Genomic DNA, 22,037 nt, shown 5'->3' on the forward strand with positions numbered 1-22,037 from the left:
TCTTGTTCGCAGCCCTCGGGCTGGTTGATTTCCGCCCATACTAACATCCTGAACAATTGTCAAGGAATAGCCTTCCGTGATTTATCAGGTTTTGCCCAACGCCCGCCTCAAAGCATGACTCGAGTGAAACAAGAAACATTTCCCTAAGCGTCCTTCTGCTGCTCATAGTCCATGCCAGCATCTTTGTCAGCTTGACGCTGCGCCATGCGCTCGCGAATGGCGTCTCCAGACGTAGAGTCTCCATCACGACCACTGGCGGGGGGCGCATGGCTCGCTGTGTCGACGACGTTGTCATCGTAGGTCATGCCGTTCATCATGCGTGCTTCCTTCTTCTGTTGCTCCGTGCTGGACATGGTCTGCGTCGAACCAGAACTGACAGGCACGCTGACGCCGGACATTGGACTGGTCGGCGTCTGTTCTCGCAAGTAGCCCGGCAGAGCGCTTGCCTTTCCAACAGCAGGGCTGCCGAGTTGACTATGCTGCCGAGCTGGTGTGCGCGCACCCTCTCCGAAGCCAACAAGAGAGGCGGCTTCGTCACTGAAGCCTCCGATGCTTGATGTGTCCATGTCCTGGTCCTCGCTCATGCGGTCCGGCTCGTAGACATCGCTGCCACTTGCCCACGTCGTGCGACCGCCAACGGATCCGGTTGCGCTGGCACTGCCAACCGTGCTGCGCTCACGGAAGAGCTGCGGCTGGTTGTTTGCGTCAAAGTAGCCTGGCGGAGGATTGGCTGCGCTGCCTGGGTTGAGTCCTTGGGGAGTGCGGCCCGAGACTGCAACGCGCTCCAGACCGGCCAGGCGCGAGATGCGGTCGGCACGCTCAGCTTCAGCAGGGTTCCGGTGGTGGGGGAAGTGGCCGCGATGTCCGTCTTTGATGGCGACAGTCGAGAGCTCAGACATGGTCGTGGTGACCGAGTTCGGGGTACCTCTGTGTATACAGCGTCAGTCCGACTATTTCAATGAACCCCACCAAGCGCATGTGCCTTACGGAGCATCACCAGGCGTCTCGTCGCCAGACGGCGGAGGCGGCAGGTTGATCAAGGTGGGCGCGTTGGTTGCCATTGTAGATGTGTGGTCTGGATTGGTTCTTGCTATGTGCTGTGAGTGGTGGATGGCTCAGGAGAAGTACAGTAATGTTTTAGGAAGTCTGGTAACAAGGAGCCCGGACCCCGTGACGAATGACGTAGCCGACGGACTGGTAGCGCTTCGAGCAAAGCAAGGGCAAAGGGGCTGATCACGCCTTCTTGTAACAGATTGAATGTCTTTACGCGATCGACACTCAGCTTAGATATGTAGTTTAGACCGACTTGAGTCAACTTGAGAGATAGTCTCGCCGCCTCACTCTTGGGCCCCTTTGGCCGTTGGCTAGGCGTTTCTTGACGCAGGGTCTTCTTGCCCTAAAATTTACCGAGCCGCTGATTCGCTACCAGGGCAGCGGTTGCTTCACTATCGCCTCTTCACCTCGCTATCCAGCGAACTATCTAAGAAACGTGCTTCAATTCCGCTACCACGTTATGCATGCCCAGGTAATGAAACAGCTGCAATATCCTATATACACAGAGCCCCACCGCATTATCTCATACACTTTAACAACCCAACAATCTACATAACCGTACAATTGGTCGCGGGCTTGTCTGTATACTTGTACTTGTAATGGCTCTTATGCCTCCTTCTCTTTCGCCTGCCACCGTAGTATCCATTGCAGTCGCTGGCATAGCCATCGTCGTAGGCACCAAATCCGTTGTCGTACATCATTGGTTCATGCATAACCATCCCTGAGCCGCCCATCATCGGTCCGTTCGTGATCATCGGAGCATGCGACATCATGCTTTGAGGGCCATAAGGGCCAGTGAGGCGGTGGTCATAGGTAAAGCCCTGATTCATGGGAATCATAGCACCAGACATGGGTCCAGAAGTGATCGCTGGGCCTCCCCACCCACCAGACATGAACGGCGCGCTGCCCCACTGACCCGGGATCGCGTAGTTGCCACCAACGTGGTTTCGAAGCATCTGGTTACAACCCCAAGGTCCTTGAACCATTTCAATCGTCTCTCGATCTGCAAATCCGCCGTTACAAATAGGACAGGTGTGTGGCGGTGCAATTAGTGTCTGATAGGTTTGGCGGTTGGGGCAATTGAGGAGATCAGAAAGAAAGCCGCAAGGTTGGCTCATGGAGATCCAAGAATGACCGCATGTTGGCGAGTCGTATAGAGTGCAGCCGCACATGTCGGACTGATGGAGAAGTTGCACAAGGTGTAGGTCTCGGGTAGTCAGACGACACAGGTCGAGTGTCGATAGTCCACCACTCTCAGCAGGATACGAGTAGGCCAAGAAGGGGTGTTGGTAGTTGCGATGGGCTGAAGAGGGCTTCAAATCGTGAAGCGAAGAGTCTGTGATGGAGTGCAATCATGGAGCGACAGACGTGGGCGTAGAGGATACTGGAGACTGATCTGATATTGCTGATATATATAGTACATCCTGGAGTGCGATGTGAAGTATGGAGGCTTTTCGTGTTTACGCATTCATCGTTGGGAGTGAAGTCTGCCACGTTTGCCCCTTGATCGTTGTTGGATTCCAGGTTGTGATTCACGCGTGGCGCGATCACTATTCTTTGGGATCCTTCTTGTCAAGCAAGTCAACCACACGCTTTTCTTCGGCATCGGCGTCCTCCTGAGCCTGGTTCTTGATTTGTTGCATGAGCTCGTACAGCTGACCAATTTGTTGATCTATGATCCAGTCAGTAGGCAACGTTTACACATGTTGGTAAACCTACCGCTCATCTTGTCAATCTTCGCTTTGTCCATCTTGTCTTCCTTCCATGAATCTCCTTCAAGCATTTGACAATATGTTTGCCATTCCGATAAAAATCCGATCTGTTCATGTCAGAAACTGTGACGTTGCAAAGCCACTACCCTGGATTGATCGCAACTCACTATTTGTACAGGGTTGTCGATGTCCCTGTGCGCTCTGAACTCGGCCTTGACGTACATGTCACCAAGTAGTCGCTCTTCCACGCCCAACCTTTTCCTATGTGAGCGTAGCAGGCGACGGTAAAGCGGTATTGGCGGCAACAATGCAGCAGGTGCTGGCCTAAAGGGCCTAGATGCGCCTGCATCTGTTGCTGTAGCTAGTAATCGCGTGTAAGCTCTCATACTGGCAAAAAATCTGATGAAGCTTCAAAATATTGCGACAGAGGAACTGTGATGCATTCAGGAAGTGATGACCTCAGCCTCGGCTCTACTCTAGACTAGGGTGCTCCTTCCACTCCAATTGGCCCACACCGACAACTCCGATCTCGAAACAAAATCGCAATCATGCTGCCAACACCGTCCACATCCCACGTCTGTTTTGATCGCGTGTACGAACCAGCCGAAGACTCATATCTGTTACTCGATACGCTCTCTTCTGCGTCGGAAACCGCATACCTGAAAGAACGATTCGGCGATGCTTCAACAACCCCACCGTTGGTGCTTGAAGTGGGCGTAGGATCAGGCGTCGTGTTAGCCTTCGTCGCTGCGAATGCACGCACCATATTCAGTCGCCACGATGTGCTGACACTCGGGGTTGATATAAACAGCTTCGCCTGCAAAGCTGCTTCTCAAACAGTCCGCGATGCCATCACAGAGCGGGAGAATGGACGCTCGGTCTTCATCGATGTCGTGAACGGCGACTTAGCAAGTGCTATCCGACCGCACTCTGTCGATGTCTTCATATTCAATCCACCATATGTCCCAGCTGAGTTGCCCGATCTGACGAGCCACGACAAGTACAACACTGTGCCGGAAGGAAAGACAGCGACGTCATTCGAACAGGACTCGTATCTTCTAGAGTTGTCGTACGCCGGAGGCGAGGATGGCATGGTGGTAACCGATAGAATGTTGGAGCAGCTGCCGGAACTATTGAGCTCAGATCGAGGTGTCGCATATGTGCTGTTGTGCGCGCAGAACAAGCCGGAAGCTGTCAAACAGCGGATAAGAGATTGGGGTCCGGGCTGGATGGCGGAGACGGTAGGATCCAGCGGAAAGAAGGCGGGTTGGGAAAAGTTGGTGATCGTAAGAATTTGGCGAGACACAGACTGAGGAGGAACCTGTGACTGGCACGAAGAACGCGAGTGGACTTCGGTCAACTGAGGGTTGAAGCGTGGGCACAGAACTTTGCGTCCATCTCGACCAGAGCTGTCCTTCGACCAGGATAGTGATTGTGGTGGATCGACTTGACCACTCTATTGTGGTAAGGCAGGAGAGCGAGCGTCAGTCTTCGTTATTTGGGCGTCTCCTTGTCGTCCAGGTCAAAAGCTTTCGCGACGAGCAGCGATAATTCGTTAATGGTAACACGCTTGATCTCCCAGACGTTTGGCTTCCAGAAGAAGGCTTCGGTTTTGGTGCGTTCAGCACTGTGATCAGCCCCAGCTGCTGTTGTTACTTTGCGCGTGGCTATCCTTGTGCTGGATGAGATACAGTGGAGATAATCCTGACCAGCTGGAGGAAGAGTAGAGTAGGGTTGGGAGCTGAGGCAGGACTGTATGGGTAGATAAAGAAACCGAGCTCCCGGAGGAGGTGTTGTTGCGCGATATGTTGTCCAGATCAACAACGCCAACTAGTAGCACATCAATCGTACCATGTGATTTCATGTCACATCAGGACATATCATACATATTCTTATACACAACTATACATGACATTGCCCATTCCCCAGCGCCCTGTATCGCAAAACACTACCAGAACTTGACGTTCTTCTGGTACCAATAACTCCAGCTCTTTCTCCTCTCCTCTTCTGCCTTCCGCTCCATTTCCAGTCGATCTTGCTCTTCCCTCGCCCTCCGCCGAGCCTCCTTCTTTGCTTCAATACTCGCACGCTTCTTCTCCATGAGCTCTTGTGCTTGTTTTATGCCGGCCTTTTCCTTGGATCGGTAGTACTGGCATACTTGATAGGACACGACGGAGACGCCACACCAGGTTGCTACGGCCCAGTTGGAGGATGTGATGACCGGCTCTATGGTGCTGTCAGTACATTGCCCTACAGTCCAATCTAGGAGTTTCTTGTCACGTACTCCCTATTATAGCGGCCAAACTTCCTCCTGCAAAGCCAGCTGCTAGTCCTTGCAATTGACTGTCTCGTACGCAAGGGCGCTTGTGAAAGTTCAAGTAGTACTCTGGCCCAAGACTGCGTACTGCGTCGATATATGTGGGGCCGCCATCTGATGTCTTTTCTCCGCCTGCTGTATGCGCTGTGCCTCCGGGCATAGTGTTTGCCGGCGCGCGGGGCTTTGGCGGCAGCGCATTCAAATCGACGGTATTCCGCGTATCGTCGGCCATGGTGGTGTGATGGGTGGGTTACTGGAGGACGGCGGGGAGGCAAAATTCGCGCGCGTTGTCTCTACTGGAGATTCGAGGAGAGTTTTCGTATTCGTGGTTGCTGGTATTCCGACTGTGTTAGGGTGAGTCGCAGTTGATTCACTTTCTCAGGATGCGGAATAGGCCCGAAAATATCCAGCATGTATGATCCCACGAGATCGGGGACAGGGTGTGGCTGTGCTCAGCCACACCAAAATCAATCTACCGAAACGGGGAAAGCGCACAGCACGCTCGCGCGCGTCGCGTCCAGCATTTGCCGATCCACCCTTTAGGACTGCGAGACCCTCGACAAGACACTCCCACCGCCAATTGTCGATACCCCGTCTTTTCGCTCTTTCACTGTCCCAATGATACCCTGACCTGCATACTTAGCATTTAATACTCTTTTACCTTCTGCCACCATACACCATGGCGCCACGACGCGCAGGTCAGCCCTTCCGCCGGGTGGGCAAGCTGGGCAACACATCCTACGGCCCACGGAAACCCAAGACGGTCGATGCCTCGTCACTCCGCAGCGGCGAGGGCACCTCGCAAAACGAAAAACTCGAATCCACGCGCCTCGCCCACCGCATCGATGAGACTATGGGCTTCGCACGCTTCGACTCGGGCAAGAAGAAAGTGGGATGGCTCGTCAACATGCATTCGACAACAATAGAGGACGAGGATGTACCGGGTGGCAGAGCCGGCGTAGACTTTTACTTCATTGGCGACGAAGGCGACACATTCAAAGCGACACTCGAATACGACCCATACTTTCTGCTGGCGATCAAGAAGGGCAGGGAACAAGACGTGGAAGAGTACTGCAAGAAATCATACGAGGGCTTGATCAAGTCGATCAAGACGGTCGAGAAGGAGGATCTGAGCATGCCAAATCATCTGACAGGATACCGGAGAAAGTTCTTGCAACTCACATTTGCCAACGTAAACGACCTCTTGGCTGTCAGGAAAGCGGTCGCACCAGTGGTAGAGAAGAACAAGAAGAACGTCAATGCGATGGATACATATGCCGAGGTTGCAAAGTGAGTCCAGCTCGTCCCCTCTGCGTATACAATGGCTAACACGCACACAGTGGCAACGGCGCATTTGACTTTTTTGATAACGACGAGTACGAATACGAGAAACGATTTACGACCACCGTTGACGCGAGCGATTTCATTTTAGACATTCGGGAATACGATGTTCCCTACCACGTGCGAGTGGCTATCGACAAGGACGTTCGGATCGGAAACTGGTACACTGTCGAGGCCAAGCATGGCGTAATAAGCATCAAGTGCATAGAGGACCGCCTTACGCCAGCGGATCCCGTCGTCATGGCCTACGATATCGAAACAACGAAGCTCCCGCTGAAATTTCCCGACGCAGCTATCGATCAGATCATGATGATATCGTACATGATCGACGGTCAGGGATTTCTCATCACCAACCGCGAAATCGTATCAGAAGATATTTCGGACTTTGAGTACACGCCAAAACCAGAATATCAGGGTCCATTCATGATCTTCAACGAGCCGGACGAGAAGGGGGTGCTGGAACGTTTCTTCGAACACATCAAGGAAGCTAAGCCAACAGTCATGGTCACCTACAACGGAGACTTCTTCGATTGGCCGTTCGTCGAAGCAAGAGCTAGCGTACAGGGTATCGACATGTATCAAGAGATTGGGTTCAGAAAGAATAGCGAGGACATCTATCAGTCAGACTATTGTGCTCATATGGATGCCTTCTCTTGGGTCAGTCGAGACAGTTACCTACCTCAAGGAAGTCGTGGTCTGAAGGCTGTTACTATGGCTAAGCTTGGATACGACCCCGACGAGCTCGATCCGGAACTCATGACACCTTATGCAGCTGAACGACCGCAAACACTTGCAGAGTACTCTGTCTCCGACGCTGTCGCGACCTACTACTTATACATGAAGTATGTGCACCCGTTCATCTTCGCTTTGTGCAAGATCCTACCACTCGGACCAGACGACGCGCTGCGCAAGGGTACAGGTACCCTTTGCGAGATGCTTTTGATGGTGCAGGCATACCAGAAAGGCATCGTCCTACCGAACAAGCATCAGGCGCCGAAGGAAGCTTTCTGGGAAGGCCATCTTCTGGAGTCCGAGACTTATGTTGGTGGTCACGTCGAAGCGCTGGAAGCTGGCGTGTTCCGAAGCGACATCGCATATAATTTCGCTGTCGACCCTACAGCTATTGATGAGTTGCTCCACGATCTCGATGCGGCGCTTAAGTTCAGCATCGAGGTTGAAGAAAAGAAGAAGATGGAGGACGTCGTCAACTACGATGAGATCAAGGCCGAGATCGTTGAGAAGCTCATGCAGCTCAAAACTACACCGAATCGTAACGAGCGACCCCTCATCTACCATTTGGATGTTGCATCTATGTATCCGAACATTATGACAACTAATCGTTTACAACCCGATTCCATGATTGACGAGTCAAATTGCGCGGCTTGCGACTTCAACCGCCCAGGAAAAACGTGCGATCGCCGAATGCCATGGGCTTGGAGAGGTGAGTACCTCCCAGCTAAACGCGACGAATACAACATGGTCCGAAATGCTTTGGAAAACGAGCAATTCCCTGGAAGATTTCCCAATTCGCCAAAGAGAACATTCCAAGAACTGTCGGAAGACGAACAGGCTACTCTGATTAGGAAGCGTCTGACCGACTACTCCAAGAAGATCTACCACAAGGTCCACGATGCTACGACAATCGAGCGAGAGGCCATCATCTGTCAGCGTGAGAATCCATTCTACGTCGACACCGTCAGTGGCTTCCGTGACCGACGTTACGATTTCAAGGGCAAACAGAAGGTCTGGAAGGGCAAGACGGAGGCACTCAAGGCAGCCGGCGCTCCTGCTACCGAAGTTGAGGATGCAAAGAAGATGATTGTTCTGTTTGACTCTATGCAGTTGGCTCACAAGGTCATTCTCAACTCCTTTTACGGATACGTCATGCGAAAAGGATCCCGTTGGTACTCCCTCGAGATGGCCGGTGTCACTTGCTTGACTGGTGCCCGCATCATCCAATTGGCCCGCTCTCTAGTCGAGCGCATTGGACGACCCCTGGAGCTTGACACCGACGGTATCTGGGCTATTCTACCAGCGACCTTTCCGGAAAACTTTGCTTTCAAACTCAGCAACGGCAAGAAGCTGACGATCTCGTATCCTTGCACGATGTTGAACCACTTGGTCCACGCGCAGTACACCAACCACCAGTACGAGACACTGGTAGACCCAAAAACCTTCCGGTACGAGAAGCATAGCGACAACTCCATCTTCTTCGAAGTCGATGGGCCGTACAAGGCCATGATCTTGCCGACATCGAAGGAAGAGGATAAGAACTTAAAGAAGCGTTATGCTGTGTTCAACCACGACGGTAGCTTGGCGGAACTGAAGGGTTTTGAGGTGAAGCGTCGTGGTGAGCTAAAGCTCATCAAGAATTTCCAGGCTCAGATCTTCAAGTTCTTCTTGGAAGGTACAACACTGGAAGAAACGTATGGAGCCGTCGCGAAGGTCGCCAACCGATGGCTCGATATTCTCGACACTCGTGGAGCGACACTGGCAGATGAAGAGCTCATCGATCTCATTGTGGAGAACAAGAGTATGACGAAGACGTTGGAGGAGTATGGAGCGCAAAAGTCTACTGCTATCACAACTGCCAAACGTCTCGCTGAGTTTTTGGGCGAACAGATGGTGAAAGACAAGGGTCTAAACTGCAAGTACATCATCTCCAAGACGCCCAGGAACGCTCCCGTCACTGAACGTGCCGTTCCTTTGGCGATCTTTTCGGCAGAGGAAACTGTCAAAAGGTACTTCTTGAGGAAATGGTTGCGAGACGATCCTGGAGAGATGGACCTTCGTTCTATCCTTGACTGGGATTATTACCGCGAACGTCTGGCATCTGTCATCCAAAAGCTCATTACCATCCCTGCAGCATACCAGAAAGTCCGAAACCCCGTTCCCAGGGTGCCGCATCCTGACTGGCTTGACCGCAGGATCCGTCAGAAGGAGGACAAGCTCCAACAGACAAAGATGACGGATATGTTCAGCAAAAAGGTGTTAACCAACGGCGACGCCAACGTTGCGAACAACAAGCTGTCTGGAGATTTCGAAGACTTCGGCTCTGCAAAGCTAACGCAGAATCAATCCCAGATGAAGAAGGGCATAGTCACTAAGATGGTGGCGAAGCGCAAGGAGCCCGAGCCTGCAGTACCTATTGTCGACCCATACGCCGCACTTCCCAAAGTCATGCCAAGCATCGATAAGGACTATTCCGGATGGTTGATGTACCAGAAACAGAAGTGGAAGATTCAGCGAGAAGCACGGAAGCGCAGACGACAACTGTTCGGAGAGAAGGCTGTTGATGCGTCCGATGCGATCGGTAGCTTTTTCAGGAACCAGGCTCAATCTTTGTACATCAGTACATGGCAGCTTGTTCAGCTGCGACCGACCGAGACGCCAGGCGAGGTCAGAGCTTTCGTCCTGATCGACAAGAAGATACACGCCCTCAAGATCATCGTGCCTCGACAATTGTATCTGAACCTGAGGAGTGAAGATCTTCCAGATGTCTCGATTAGTGGGTGCTCTGTGGAGAAGGTCGTCAACCATTCTCTGCCGAACGGGCATCCATCGATCCATCTGTTCAAGCTCCAGATGTCGGAAGAGACATACGTCCAGGAAGCAAACAGTATTTCAGCATTGTTCAACCATTCCAGTGTCGAAGGCGTATACGAGAAGCATGTGCCACTCAATATACGAGCCATACTTGAGCTGGGTAGTACCTGCACATTCGACGAGTCGCAGAAGGGTGTGCTCGGAAAGGGTCTTGAACAAGGTTTCGATCTGTCGGCACTGCGAAAGGTGCCGACAAAAGAGCCATACCTGGCTGAGGCACCGTTCAACTATCTATACCTCTATCACGTCAGCAGCGGAGACCGCAACATCTACGGTATCTTCTCAACATCAAAGAATGAGGCGCACATTGTCATCCAGAACAAGTCCAAGGATTCTCAGGGTATGCCTAACGTCGACCGCATCTACCGGGATGCACTGCAACGACGGATGGAAGACAGCAATGGCGAACCGTGGCAGACTATGATCGAGTACCAGGATGACATTCATTTCAAGACAACGATGGTGACTACAAAGCGGAAGGCCCTTCTTGAGGTCGGGGACATTGTCAAAAAGATGAAGGCAGACGAAAGCGGGCCCATGATTGTGGTCATGCAGTCGCCAAACCAAGCTCTTCTCTCCCACGACATTCCTATCCTTAAGGAACTACCCATCTTACCGCTTCACCCTGATGAGACTGATAAGCAACTACCACCACTCGGCTGGCAGGCGTTCATTGCCAGGCGACTAGTAGGCCACTATCTTGATCTTGGGTCCTGGGTTGCCCATCTGCTGGAGCTTGCTCGCTATGGAGACGTCCCGCTCTGCAACCTGGAGAGCAACGACCCACGCTTCCTGATCGATATCGCATATGCACGACGCTTGCAGAAGGAACGAGTGATACTCTGGTGGTCTGGTCAGGCGAAGCCAGATCACGCTGGGTACGAGAAGGATGACATTCTTGGGCCCCTGGAGACGGTGGACATGCCGTCGGTAAACAACCCCGGTACATACTCGTCAGTATGCATCGACATCAACCTTCGTAACCTCGCTATCAACACCATCCTGTCGTCGTCTCTGGTCAACGAGCTTGAGGGTGCAGACTCTGTTTCCTTCAACCCATCTTATGATTCTACGGGTGACGGCTCCCACGTCATCGTGTCAGACAACGCTTTTGCAGGCGCCGGTATCACCGTCCTCCGAGAGATGGTAAAGGCATGGTGGGTTGAAGCTGTTCAAGCCGGGCACGGCTTTAGTATGGCCGATGTCATGGTTCAACATCTCGTCCGCTGGGTCAGCAGTCCGGGATCGTTCCTCTACGACCGTGCACTGCACTACTATGTCCAGATGATGTCGAAGAAGACGCTACAGCAACTCATGACAGACTTCAAGCGTGTTGGCTCGCACATCGTGTTTGCTAGTCCGAACCGCCTGCTTCTCCAGACAACCAAAGCCGAAGTAGGCAACGCTTATGCGTACAGTCAGTACATCATCAAGACGATCAAGTCGAAACCGCTCTTCCAGTTCATGGAGCTTGAGATCAAAGAATACTGGGACTACCTGGTCTGGTATGATGAGTTCAACTACGGAGGCAAAGGATGCAATGAAGTCACCGAGGACGAGACACAGCCGGTTGAAAACATCATGTGTTGGCAGCTTGCACAGTTCCTGCCGCCGAAGTTCCAGCCTACCTTCAACGATTGGGTCGTTGAGTTCATCGAACTCATGCACGCACGGAAACGTCCTGGAATCACGGAAGACGGCTCGACACCCAGAGTCACACAGATTCCGCTTCGACCACTGACTGTCGATCCGAACGAGCAAACGCAGATCCTACCGAAGCAGTTTACTAGACCCCTGTCGAAACAGATGAACGTTTTCGCTAAGAAGCAACACGCAGAGGTCTTGGATCCACTCTTCGCATCCGACTACGTCTTCCCCGAACTCCCGGGCTCGCATCTCAAGCTCACAAATCCGGTCTTGCAACTCGTCAAGAGCATCATGCAAGTATTGAGCCTGGATCGTGCCATCTCGCTCGAAGCGCGTGCGCTGCGAAAGGAGTTGCTGAACCTCTTCGACATTCGCGAGTTCAGCGCGGAAGCCAGCTTCACCAACCCCAGTGCCGCCCTCGTCGTTCGAGGCGTTATCTGTGATGATTGTACATCTTCACGCGACCTGGACCTTTGCCGCGACTCTTCTCTGCTTCCGGTCATTCTTCCCGACAGCGATGCCGCCCCCGTCCTCCCCAAATGGAAGTGCGATAACTGCGAGTCAACCTATGACAAGCGACGCATCGAAGAGCAACTCGTCGGCGAAGTGCAGAAGATGGTACTCGAGTGGTGTACGCAAGATCTGAAGTGCGGCAAGTGCAAGAGGCTACGCAGCAATGAGTTTATGGAACACTGTGCTTGCGCAGGCGAATGGGTAGCTACGAAAAACAAGCAGGAGATCAAGAGGAAGATGAATGTGTACGGCAATGTTGCAAGATTCTATACATTGGGTATGTTGGAGGCTGTTGTTGAGGAATGTTTGGAGAGTTTCTGAAGGGCATGTGAAATCGCTGTATGATGGCGATCGATCTGTACGGCGTTCTTGTCTTGGGCATGTGTGCGGAATCGGGGCGCGCGGCGTCCTCGGTCTTGCTCCGCATGGGTTTTGATATCGAATTCCCGGGCTTTTCCTGCCCTGTAGCATTTAGAGGCGTCCGGAGCGACTAAGTGGGGTAAAGGTCCTCCATTCGTCCACTTCGCGTCTTGTTTATCCAGACGTACATACATCAACCAATCCTTGTAACAATCTTATCAGCTCATAAAATCATGACCCTTGCCCACTGCCAATTTCTGATCAACAATGATGAGCAGCGATCCGGATGCAAAAAGCCAAGAAAGGATTACGTTTGAGACATGGGAGGTAGGAGCGGGGCTTGCGTCAACTTGGTCCTGGGATGCCGTGCGAGCACGCCATTTGGGGCTAAATGATCGCAAACAACAACATGGATTCAGATATGATGCGATAACATCAGAATGAGGGGATGAGGGGGAGAGGAGGCTTAGGAAGGCAGGGATCGATGGAAGTAAAAGTATATATAGACAAATTAATCTTGCTTTTACGTGTTTTCAACGGCTTTTGTGTAACACTCTTGATCACATCTATTCGAGGAATTGAAGAGACACACATACCCAGCTCTTCATAATTCCACTTATCCTTTTCAAGACCGAGCTCCTGCCGTCCAATTGGCTCGAGAACCTTAACCAAAATGGCGCCAGCACTCACTTCTCCCTCGCCTAGTGCACCGGACACTCTCTCCAACCCAACCACAGCCACCACAAAGAAAGCCCCCAAATCCATCTTCCCGGATGGAATACGTACATCAGGCCAACACGAGCCCATATACTCCCTCTTACAACCCTACTCTGCCTTCCCCAAAGAAATCACCGGCCCAACAGCATGGAGCAAAACAGACTACGCATCCAACCCCGAACGCTGGACGCACATCTTCTCAGCCGACGAAGTTCGCGAGATGAGCGAAGCAGCAAATGCTTTCATCGCCTCTGGAACACCGTTGACCGGCATCACCAAAGATCTATTTCCACTACCCAACTTCTCCAAGTTCCTTGAGCCGTTGCGGAAAGAATTGATCGATGGGAAGGGATTCATTCTCTTCAAAGGTATGCCTGTTGAGCAGTGGGGGAACCAGAAATCTGCTGTTGCGTACATGGGTCTCGGAACGTATCTGGGTTACTTTGTGAGTCAGAATAGTCGGGGTCATGTGCTTGGACATGTGAAGGATCTGGGTGAAGATGCCACGGCGATCGATAAAGTACGGATTTATCGGACAAATGCCCGGCAGTTCTTCCATGCCGATGATTCAGATCTGGTGGGGCTGTTGTGCGTGGCTAAGGCGTTGGAGGGTGGAGAGTCTGATCTTGTAAGTCATGTTGCGATTTACCGAGTTCGCAAGACATCTCCAAAAGTATGCGGTTTTGCTGACTCGTTGCGTGTACAGGTCAGTAGCCATGAAGTGTGGAATGATCTTCAGAAATACCACCCTGATGTTGCCGAACTGCTCACCCAACCTATCTGGTACTTTGACCGCAAAGGCGAGACAAGCGTGGGACAGAAGGAATGGATCAAAACCGCCGTTTTCTACCTCGAGACGGGAGAGAATCCAAGGGTCTACAGCAAGTAAGCAAGCGCCCGAAGAACCACAAAGTCCTCAGAATTTCAGACTGACAGAACCGTCAACAGATTCGACCCCTACTTTGTCCGTTCCTTGACCCGCTTCTCGGACGCAGGTCTCATCCCCGCTCTTTCCGAGGCCCAAGAACGCGCCATTACCATTCTCGAGGAGACATGCCAAAAGCATGCGCTGCACATGATTCTGGACGTGGGCGATATCCAGTTCCTGTCCAACAACCATATATTCCACGCCAGAACGGCGTACAAAGACTATGCGCCACCGGCGCCAAGGAGGCACTTGATGAGGTTGTGGTTGAGTACGCCGGAGGGAGAGGGTGGATGGAAATTGCCGTTCCATGACAGTAACGAGAAGAAGAGGGGTGGGATTCAGGTCAACGATACGGCACCCGTTGCACCGTATGATGCGGAGTAGTCGGTTATCGCGGGCGATTCGTATCTAGCTTTGTAAGTAGCCTGGGAACGTTTGTATAGCAAAGAAAATCGGAGATTCGCAAAAGACCGTAAAGTGTTGCGATTCAATGTGGTATCATTCTTCTCTCGAGGCGCGACCTTTGCACCAACCCTTGTGTTTGACCGCCACACATGTTGGACTGTTCCTGTACGTGCAGCTGATCCAACAATGATCCTACTGCGCGTCAAACTTTGGTGTCGTGTGCAGTAATCCATAATCTCAATCTTCCAAATTTCATAGCGCAATTCCCTGCCCTCTTGCGACGGCGTGATGCGCATCTGCGGGTGATCTTCTTGGCCTTCAATCTCTGTTGTCTTTTTCTGCACCTAGAAACCCCGTCCGCGTCCCCTGCCACCGCCGCCTCTTCCGCGACCACCTCCACCACGTCCACGGCCTCCTCCGCGGCCACCGCCCCTTGCACCACGGTCACCACCGCCGACCTCTTTCCTTGCCTTGTTCTTGGGCTTGGGCGCGTCGTCGATGAGAAGTGTGTCGAGCGGTAATGAATCGGGGAGGATGATGTAACGGATTGTGGAACCGCGGACGGTCATTGTGTCGAGGGCTACGGTGTCGCGAGACTTGGGCGTGTACTTGACGGCTCTGAGCGCGACATTCATGAGCGGTGAGACGGAGGTGATTGTGCCGTTTACGATAGTGCCTGCGCTCCTGTCAGATCATGTTTCCAGGAAGTAGCTGAAGGTTTCGATGTAAAAGCGTGCTTGCGCAACCATAAGAAGACGCGCTCGCAACAGAGCTGCTGTCGCCAGACAACAACGCGATGAGAGTAGAAAACAGAAGGAAGCATGGGCTTTACTGACCATTCTTGAGCTCGACTGTGACCGTCTCATTCTGGCACTTCATAAGAAACCTGCGCGAAGCCGTTAGTTGCAAGTCTCGCAGAAGTTGAGGGCTAGCCTACCTGACGAGCTTCATGACTGCTGCTTTCCGACCTGGGCAGTAGTATAACTCGGAGTAGTTGTATGGGTATTATGCTATCGGCGATTGGATATGGTATAGCTGCTGCGGCGCGAAGATACTCGCGGGGAAGCTCCGACTAGGAAATTGCGATCGAGCTTCAGGCTGCACGGACCAAGGTTAATCCGTGACCGAAGTCACGTGCTCTGAAATTCACGCCCTCAAGATCAACATCAACATCACGACCTTGTACTACACAAGCAATAGGATGAAATTCGGCCTGAAGCATATGACTTCCTCGTCTCCTCTGAATTACGTACGATAATTCTAGTATACATACCGAACATACAATGACACGTTACTCATTCCTTCCTTCGATAAAAGAGTAAGTGTCCCAACGTCCCTCAGCCGACCCTTGGCCACCCTTGCGCTGCTTGCCTTTACCTTCGTGCTTGGTACGAGGTTCTGAAGTAGGCCGTGTAATCTTCAACGACCGATCTGCTTTTATCTGCCGAACTTTTGGCGACCCGCCTGCCCTGCGAGAAGAGCTTATGCTGTCTGGTGTATAGAAGATCTGCTCAGATTGTGCCTCTTCTCGAGCAGTAACCGGAGCTGCGTTCAAAGCTTGTTGCATCTCATCACTCGAGGATTGATATGTAGGCGCTGCGGGTTCGTACTGTATCGGTCTGTGTGTGATGTCGAAGCTGTACGTCTCCTTCAAGTACTTGGCGATGGCATGGTTCTCTTCCTCAGTGCCACTGCCGTAGTAACTCTTCAGCTCCTTTGCTACGAGCGTGTCCAGAATAACGCCTCGGTTCAGCGGTTTCTCACCCGCCTGCTTAGAAGGATTGTTGCTCGGTAGCGCAACTGTGGCATCCCAGCGCAGGCCCATAGCGGCAAGTCTGTCTCTGCCTGACCATCCTGTAGCGCGCAGTGGGGTCTCCTGAACAAAGCTTCTGACGCGCTCCTCAAGGTCTTCCCAGCTAACTTGCTGAGCAAACCAAGGTCGCAGCATCTCTTCAACGGCGCCAGAAAACCCACTGAACGATTTGTTCGAATAGTACAGATGTTGGATCTTGCCCATAAGAAAGCCCACATCCACTCCCGTGATGGTAGGATTTACGCCGACTCGGCGCAAAAGCTCATGCCAGTCTTGGAAGATGTGCTTTCGAAGGCCCACTTCAGAGTCGACCTGTAGGGCTTTAATAAAGCGGCATAGAACTACACGAGCTTCTACTTGTGTCACCTCGCCAGCGATGTCGATGACTGAAGTATCGAATAGTTGAGGATGGGTCTGGGTGAGTAAGCGCGCTCGTGCTTTTTTGAAATATACAGCCGCTAATTTGCGTTCACTGATGGCTTCCATGGCCGCGTCTAGGGGCATTTTCAACGCAGCCTCGTATTTCATGTTCCGAAGATAACCTCGTAGGTGGAACTCAAGCTGTTCCACTTTTATGATATCCTCGATACCGCCATTGACATGTCCTCGGCGGGGGTCGAAAGGTGGTGCTAAGTTTGCTGCTCGTAGAGGCTCCATGATGTCGCTTGGTAGGAGATCTCTGCTACTAGGGTTGACGCCCAAGCTGTATAGGAGAGTGCGGTAATGTTGAGACAGAAAGCGCGCATCCAACGCAACGAGCCTTTTCGCTCGATCGACAATCTGTGTCCTCATTGCCGGAGTCAATGGCCCGTAGAAGTCACTCAAGACTTGTCGTCCTTCCGCTTCGGCACGCAAGCGCGCAGGGAGACCCATTTCTTTTCGGCACTCTGCGACAAGAATCTCTAGATCAATTCCGAAATTCCCTGTAGCGTACGGTAAACTCGATTCGATGTTCCTAAAGATCTCGGCAGATGGCTTTTCGTAAAAGGCAGGGTTGTCTTTGATGAGGGTCTTAATTTTCCTCATGTAGTCCTGTCTTTCTTCTTCTCCGGGAAACAAAGAATAATCCCATACCGAGAAAACCCCTTCACCGGCTGCGGATTGTGTGGATCTTGTAGGAGTGTAGAGCTTTTCGCCCGCAGGGTTACGGTATCCACCATTGATATACATGATGCTTGGATTCTTGGAAGCCCTTTTCTCTATGCTGTTGATTCTGGCGACAAGGATAACATGATCTGCGATGGGAAATTCATGGGTGACCTTGCACTCCATCGCAGCCAACACCTGTTCCCCCAATACCTGCGGCGCAAGAGAAGGCATATCACTAGGGTTATAATGATGCCTGGGCTTATCGAGCTTAGGCTGATAGAGTCTAAGTTCCTTTGATCGCAGATTGTAGGCATCCGGATGGTTCCCTCTACAAAATAGATCGACGACTTTCGCACCGCCTCTGTCAGCTGAGGGGTAATGAACGCGAAAAAGGCCATTGGCTGCCCGGATAGCGTCTAAGGTCTTGGACGGTTGTTTGATGTTGAAGGAAATCGTAGGCGGATCGAGTGTAACGGTGCTAAGTGAAGAAACGGCAACGCCCATGGGAACGTGTTGTTGAGTATCGGGGTCGATACTTTTGACCGTGAGGACTGCGACCGAGCTCGGAACGTTACGCATCACTCTGCGTACCGAGTTCTTGAGTCGCTCTTCCCCCAGCTCCGCCTCAGAGAGCTCAAAGGCAGCATCTTGCTCTTCCACGGGCTCCTGCGTGTTTGCTATATCCTTCGATACACTTTCTGCCGGTCGTAATATGTGTACCCCTCCTCTTCCTGTTATCTTTGAATTCTCCTCCCCAGCTCCTATCGCTTCTTCTTCTTCATGCGATTGCGACGGGGACTGACTTTGTTGTTGCAGCAGACGAGTCGTGTTATAGTAGCGTGGGGCGCAGATGCCGTTGCGGGGATTTGTATCGCGACGAGGGTATTGAGAGGCAATTGCACATGGTCTTGACCGTTCTAAGAGGATATTCAGTATATATGTACCAATGCGCACTGAGGTACTAACGAGTATGTTGATTCCATCTGTAGAAGGCTGCGAAAAAGCGCGAAGCCGGGCGCTGCGAGAGCGCCATGTTCAGATTAAAATCGTCCGGCTTGACCACATGCGCCGAGGAGCAGGAGCGCGCTATGTTTCGAGAAGACGCGGCTGTTGGAGGGCAATTCGGTGCGAATGACGAAGTGCGCGGGTTGAAGATGGAAATGTTAGATCGGCCAAGGCTGACCTCCGCCTCTTCGCCGCAACTTTCCTCGCCAACTTCAACACACGACCCCAGCACAAGTCACTATGGCGTCTCCAATACCCTCAATGAGCGCACTGCGCGTCCTCCGACAATCGATACAGCCTCAAGTACGCCAGACGAACCAAGTACGACACGCGACGCTTCTCCGCCGACCCAAGCGACCCTACACCTTCACCCAACTCGTAACCCTCTCTGACGGCAGCTCCTTCACCCTACGAACCACAAATCCACAGCCCGTATACAAGAGCGCAAAGGACCAACGGAACTCTCCGCTATGGAATCCGAGTTCACACAAACTACTTAATGTCGAGGAGGATGAGGCCGGAAAATTGGCGGCTTTCAGAACAAAGTTCGGACGAGGATGGGATGCGGAGACTGATGCCGAGAAGGTATGTCAACGAGAAGGAGGCTGAGAGAGTATACTGCGAGTGTTTTGGCTAACTCCTGGACAGGGCAAGCAGACAGAAGACCATCTTCTCGATCTTATCAGCAGCCAGGGCAAGCCGCCAGGAAAACCGACCGATGCCACCAAGACACCACCTGCTAAAGCGCCTGCATCGACGCCTGCGAAACCAGCCGCGAAGAAATAGGAACTTTGTGTAGAAGACAACGAATGTCACAATACCATGGCACCATTGTGCAGCACGGTGCAAATGTGGATGGGGTTTCATTGCAGGGTTCAACGACAGACGCACGCTATTACAGTCATGCAATCATTCCTGTTCCGCTAGTAAACAGTCAGAGTGCGTCCTGAGTTGTGTTGGTGTCACATAACGGGAAGACTGGTGCCCAGATGCGCCCATGTACCGCTCCACACTCCTCGCTCGACTCATACAGTCAACTATCTTCAAAACCCATCCACCAGCGAACAATGACTTACGCACAAAACCTTCTTTCTTAACTCTCTCAATTGAAGTTCATATCTCAGTGATCGATTCTATTGAATACCGCACATCATCATGGCAAAGTCCAGCCACAGCAAGATAGTCTGTGCTACGCCTCGCAATGACACCCAGCGCAAGGTCACGAAGCCTACAACAAAGGGTACGGCGGCCTCGAAACCAGAAAGCTATCGGCCCACCAAGGGCTGGGTACACTGTAATCATCCTCCTGACCAGTCTAAAAACATCAAGTGCGACCCCAAGGACCCCAAAAACATCATCCATGGCAAAAGAACACGGAATGGCTCTCGGGTGAATGAGTCACAGCTAGGCAAAGCTACGCACTCCATCATTCTGCCAGACGACGACAACATATCAATTCAGAGAGCAAATGCCGAAGCAGCGTCTCCCGCTGCGCCTCACAAACACACACAAAGAGCGTCTGAAAAATCCGTCGAAGAGCCAGCGCCCGACACGTACAGCGATGGCGAAACACAAATACACACCGAAGAGGATAACACAGGAAATGAAATATCACCCAGAGCACTCCGCCGTGGGATTCTCGCTCTCGTCAACCATTCTTTGCAGATCGCCGACGATGTGGCAGGATATATGCAATTTTTTGGAGGTAACGAGGAACAAGCAGAGGAGCTGGACTGCGGTGTGAACGAAGTATTGATTAGGCGGGTGAAGAAATGGAGGGCAGAAGAGAAGGCCCAGAAAGGGAAGGGCAGTAAGAATGTCAGGTTTGCGGCCTGAGCTGAGGCTGTGGCAGTTCTATTGGGTGTTCATGCTTGGTGGACGATGACGAAGGTGCATACTTTGATCAAGGTCTTTACATGTTATGGAGTTAGTTTTTATATGTTCCTATTGCTGTTTCACTAGTTAGTAATACAAATCCCGGATCTTTGCGCTAGCAGTCTTATAATCCATGATGTCTCATTTTTGAATCCCAAGAGCTCGATGACATTCCTAGTACATCAAGTGCGACTATATACACATGCCGTTCCAAATCCCGCCCACAAAATTCAAACAAGAGGTATAAAACACGCATAAAACCAAACGGCCATGACATCCAAAGCATGCGGGCAAGCTTGCCACTGGCGACATACATCAAAGATCAAACCACACCATCCCCAATGACCCTCCGCTCATGACCAACCCACTCATCCCCCTCACTCCTCACACTCCCCGTCCGCTCCCTCCCCTCCTCATCAATCTCCACCTCCCTCGTATGTATAGTCTGCACCCTGATATTGTTCAACTCGACCTCATCCCCAAACTCCTCTCGTGTGGGTGTGCGATACATGCCGCGACTTGGGGCGCGGAATTTGCTGGGCGGGGACGAGGATTTGCATTCCGTTGTGACGCTCGAAAGCACTAAACGTGGTGAAGTCTGCGGACGGTTGTTGTGATGTGGATTGTGTGTGTTGATCGAGCAAGGGAAAACGTTGAGGCTAGGTCTTCGGGAGTTTGCGCCGCTGTTGGTTCTGCTGCTGCTGATGCTGATGCTGTTGCCGCCGGTCGGCGACACGTCGGCCATGCCCTTGATGGTGATGATTTCACTGCGCAGCTTTTCTTCTGTGTTTTCTCCGTACATCAACTTGCTTTGCCGTCTTTGGTGTGATGTTGTACCGTGTCTTGAACCAATGTTTTCGCCTCCCGTACCGCTCGTTGCGTCGGTAGTCATCATCGTCTTGTCTTTGGATGTGACCCAATGTAGCACCAGCGAACAGAACAGAATATCGGCGTTGCAGCAGATGAAGCAGATCCAGGCTGGTTCACCTTGCAGTATCATGAGGACGGTCAGGTTGACGACGGACGTGGTGAGGGTGGCGAGGGAGCCCATGAGCGAGCGCTTGGCTATCCGACGGAGTGTAGGGTTTGTGTTGTTTTGATACGAGTAGAGACTGCGGAGGGGAACAACGAAGAGAGCAGTCAGGCAAATCTGGAGTTCGGTCAGTTTCATTTGTGTCGGAAAGAACCAGGGTAGGAAAATGGGAGATGTACGTTCACAACGACCTCGAAAATGATCAAGGGTAGCATGGCAATCCTCTGCATGCCAATAATGCATACGCCCTCGTCATCGATGTAGCTTATTCGGCTACGATGCGTCAGTACTCGATCTTCTTTCTCGATGCAAGGGTGGGAATTTGCGGCTTACTAGACGAAATTCAAGACAACCAAGACGGTATACGGCACTTTAGCATCATCAGCGCGGGTTCTCTGGACCTGTTGGTCGCAACGTACGTAGCATGAATAGGCAGTTGAAAAGCCACAGCTTAGTCTTCAAGCGAGGCTTTTGACTCCCCCGAACGACATACTAAATCCAATCAGTAACAGCTCGAACAAGAGAAGAAAGAAGAGCCTTGTACTCACAGCTTTCTCAACAAGGAAATAGTATGTCAGGATCTTCGTCGTCATGTAACACAGCAAACCTGTGCAAGAATTAGT

At 51.9% G+C, this 22,037-nt stretch overlaps 11 protein-coding genes across 11 annotated transcripts; 5 read left to right on the forward strand and 6 right to left on the reverse strand.

Annotated features, from left to right (window-relative positions):
- Window positions 1-143: 143 nt before the first annotated feature.
- Window positions 144-1,061, reverse strand: J4E87_003860 (uncharacterized protein; the record flags this gene model as incomplete). The annotated part of the gene is made up of 2 exons (XM_049375484.1): window positions 144-927; window positions 988-1,061. 2 exons carry the CDS (start codon window positions 1,059-1,061, stop codon window positions 144-146), a joined length of 858 nt encoding a protein of 285 aa, XP_049234469.1.
- Window positions 1,062-2,603: 1,542 nt separating this feature from the next.
- Window positions 2,604-3,151, reverse strand: J4E87_003861 (uncharacterized protein; the record flags this gene model as incomplete). The annotated part of the gene is made up of 3 exons (XM_049375485.1): window positions 2,604-2,725; window positions 2,773-2,872; window positions 2,933-3,151. 3 exons carry the CDS (start codon window positions 3,149-3,151, stop codon window positions 2,604-2,606), a joined length of 441 nt encoding a protein of 146 aa, XP_049234470.1.
- A 162-nt stretch (window positions 3,152-3,313) lies between these two features.
- Window positions 3,314-4,078, forward strand: J4E87_003862 (uncharacterized protein; the record flags this gene model as incomplete). The annotated part of the gene is made up of 1 exon (XM_049375486.1): window positions 3,314-4,078. The coding sequence occupies one exon, from the start codon at window positions 3,314-3,316 to the stop codon at window positions 4,076-4,078; it is 765 nt and encodes a 254-aa protein (XP_049234471.1).
- A 181-nt stretch (window positions 4,079-4,259) lies between these two features.
- J4E87_003863 (uncharacterized protein) lies at window positions 4,260-5,314 on the reverse strand (the record flags this gene model as incomplete). Its single annotated transcript, XM_049375487.1, has 3 exons — window positions 4,260-4,443; window positions 4,718-4,991; window positions 5,050-5,314. 3 exons carry the CDS (start codon window positions 5,312-5,314, stop codon window positions 4,260-4,262), a joined length of 723 nt encoding a protein of 240 aa, XP_049234472.1.
- A 447-nt stretch (window positions 5,315-5,761) lies between these two features.
- POL2 (DNA polymerase epsilon catalytic subunit) lies at window positions 5,762-12,510 on the forward strand (the record flags this gene model as incomplete). The annotated part of the gene is made up of 2 exons (XM_049375488.1): window positions 5,762-6,372; window positions 6,423-12,510. 2 exons carry the CDS (start codon window positions 5,762-5,764, stop codon window positions 12,508-12,510), a joined length of 6,699 nt encoding a protein of 2,232 aa, XP_049234473.1.
- A 712-nt stretch (window positions 12,511-13,222) lies between these two features.
- Window positions 13,223-14,578, forward strand: J4E87_003865 (uncharacterized protein; the record flags this gene model as incomplete). Its single annotated transcript, XM_049375489.1, has 3 exons — window positions 13,223-13,894; window positions 14,006-14,151; window positions 14,215-14,578. 3 exons carry the CDS (start codon window positions 13,223-13,225, stop codon window positions 14,576-14,578), a joined length of 1,182 nt encoding a protein of 393 aa, XP_049234474.1.
- A 365-nt stretch (window positions 14,579-14,943) lies between these two features.
- Window positions 14,944-15,550, reverse strand: SMD1 (mRNA splicing protein smd1; the record flags this gene model as incomplete). The annotated part of the gene is made up of 3 exons (XM_049375490.1): window positions 14,944-15,275; window positions 15,436-15,485; window positions 15,537-15,550. 3 exons carry the CDS (start codon window positions 15,548-15,550, stop codon window positions 14,944-14,946), a joined length of 396 nt encoding a protein of 131 aa, XP_049234475.1.
- Window positions 15,551-15,890: 340 nt separating this feature from the next.
- J4E87_003867 (uncharacterized protein) lies at window positions 15,891-17,582 on the reverse strand (the record flags this gene model as incomplete). The annotated part of the gene is made up of 1 exon (XM_049375491.1): window positions 15,891-17,582. The coding sequence occupies one exon, from the start codon at window positions 17,580-17,582 to the stop codon at window positions 15,891-15,893; it is 1,692 nt and encodes a 563-aa protein (XP_049234476.1).
- Window positions 17,583-18,746: 1,164 nt separating this feature from the next.
- Window positions 18,747-19,292, forward strand: J4E87_003868 (uncharacterized protein; the record flags this gene model as incomplete). The annotated part of the gene is made up of 2 exons (XM_049375492.1): window positions 18,747-19,091; window positions 19,155-19,292. The coding sequence occupies 2 exons, from the start codon at window positions 18,747-18,749 to the stop codon at window positions 19,290-19,292; spliced, it is 483 nt and encodes a 160-aa protein (XP_049234477.1).
- Window positions 19,293-19,661: 369 nt separating this feature from the next.
- On the forward strand, window positions 19,662-20,342 carry J4E87_003869 (uncharacterized protein; the record flags this gene model as incomplete). Its single annotated transcript, XM_049375493.1, has 1 exon — window positions 19,662-20,342. The coding sequence occupies one exon, from the start codon at window positions 19,662-19,664 to the stop codon at window positions 20,340-20,342; it is 681 nt and encodes a 226-aa protein (XP_049234478.1).
- Window positions 20,343-20,703: 361 nt separating this feature from the next.
- On the reverse strand, window positions 20,704-21,840 carry J4E87_003870 (uncharacterized protein; the record flags this gene model as incomplete). Its single annotated transcript, XM_049375494.1, has 4 exons — window positions 20,704-21,531; window positions 21,594-21,687; window positions 21,748-21,784; window positions 21,834-21,840. 4 exons carry the CDS (start codon window positions 21,838-21,840, stop codon window positions 20,704-20,706), a joined length of 966 nt encoding a protein of 321 aa, XP_049234479.1.
- Between the last annotated feature and the right edge of the window lie 197 nt (window positions 21,841-22,037).

Source organism: Alternaria ethzedia (assembly GCF_023757985.1).
Source record: "Alternaria ethzedia strain BMP 0044 chromosome Unknown scaffold_7, whole genome shotgun sequence".
Taxonomy (NCBI): Eukaryota; Fungi; Ascomycota; class Dothideomycetes; order Pleosporales; family Pleosporaceae; genus Alternaria; species Alternaria ethzedia.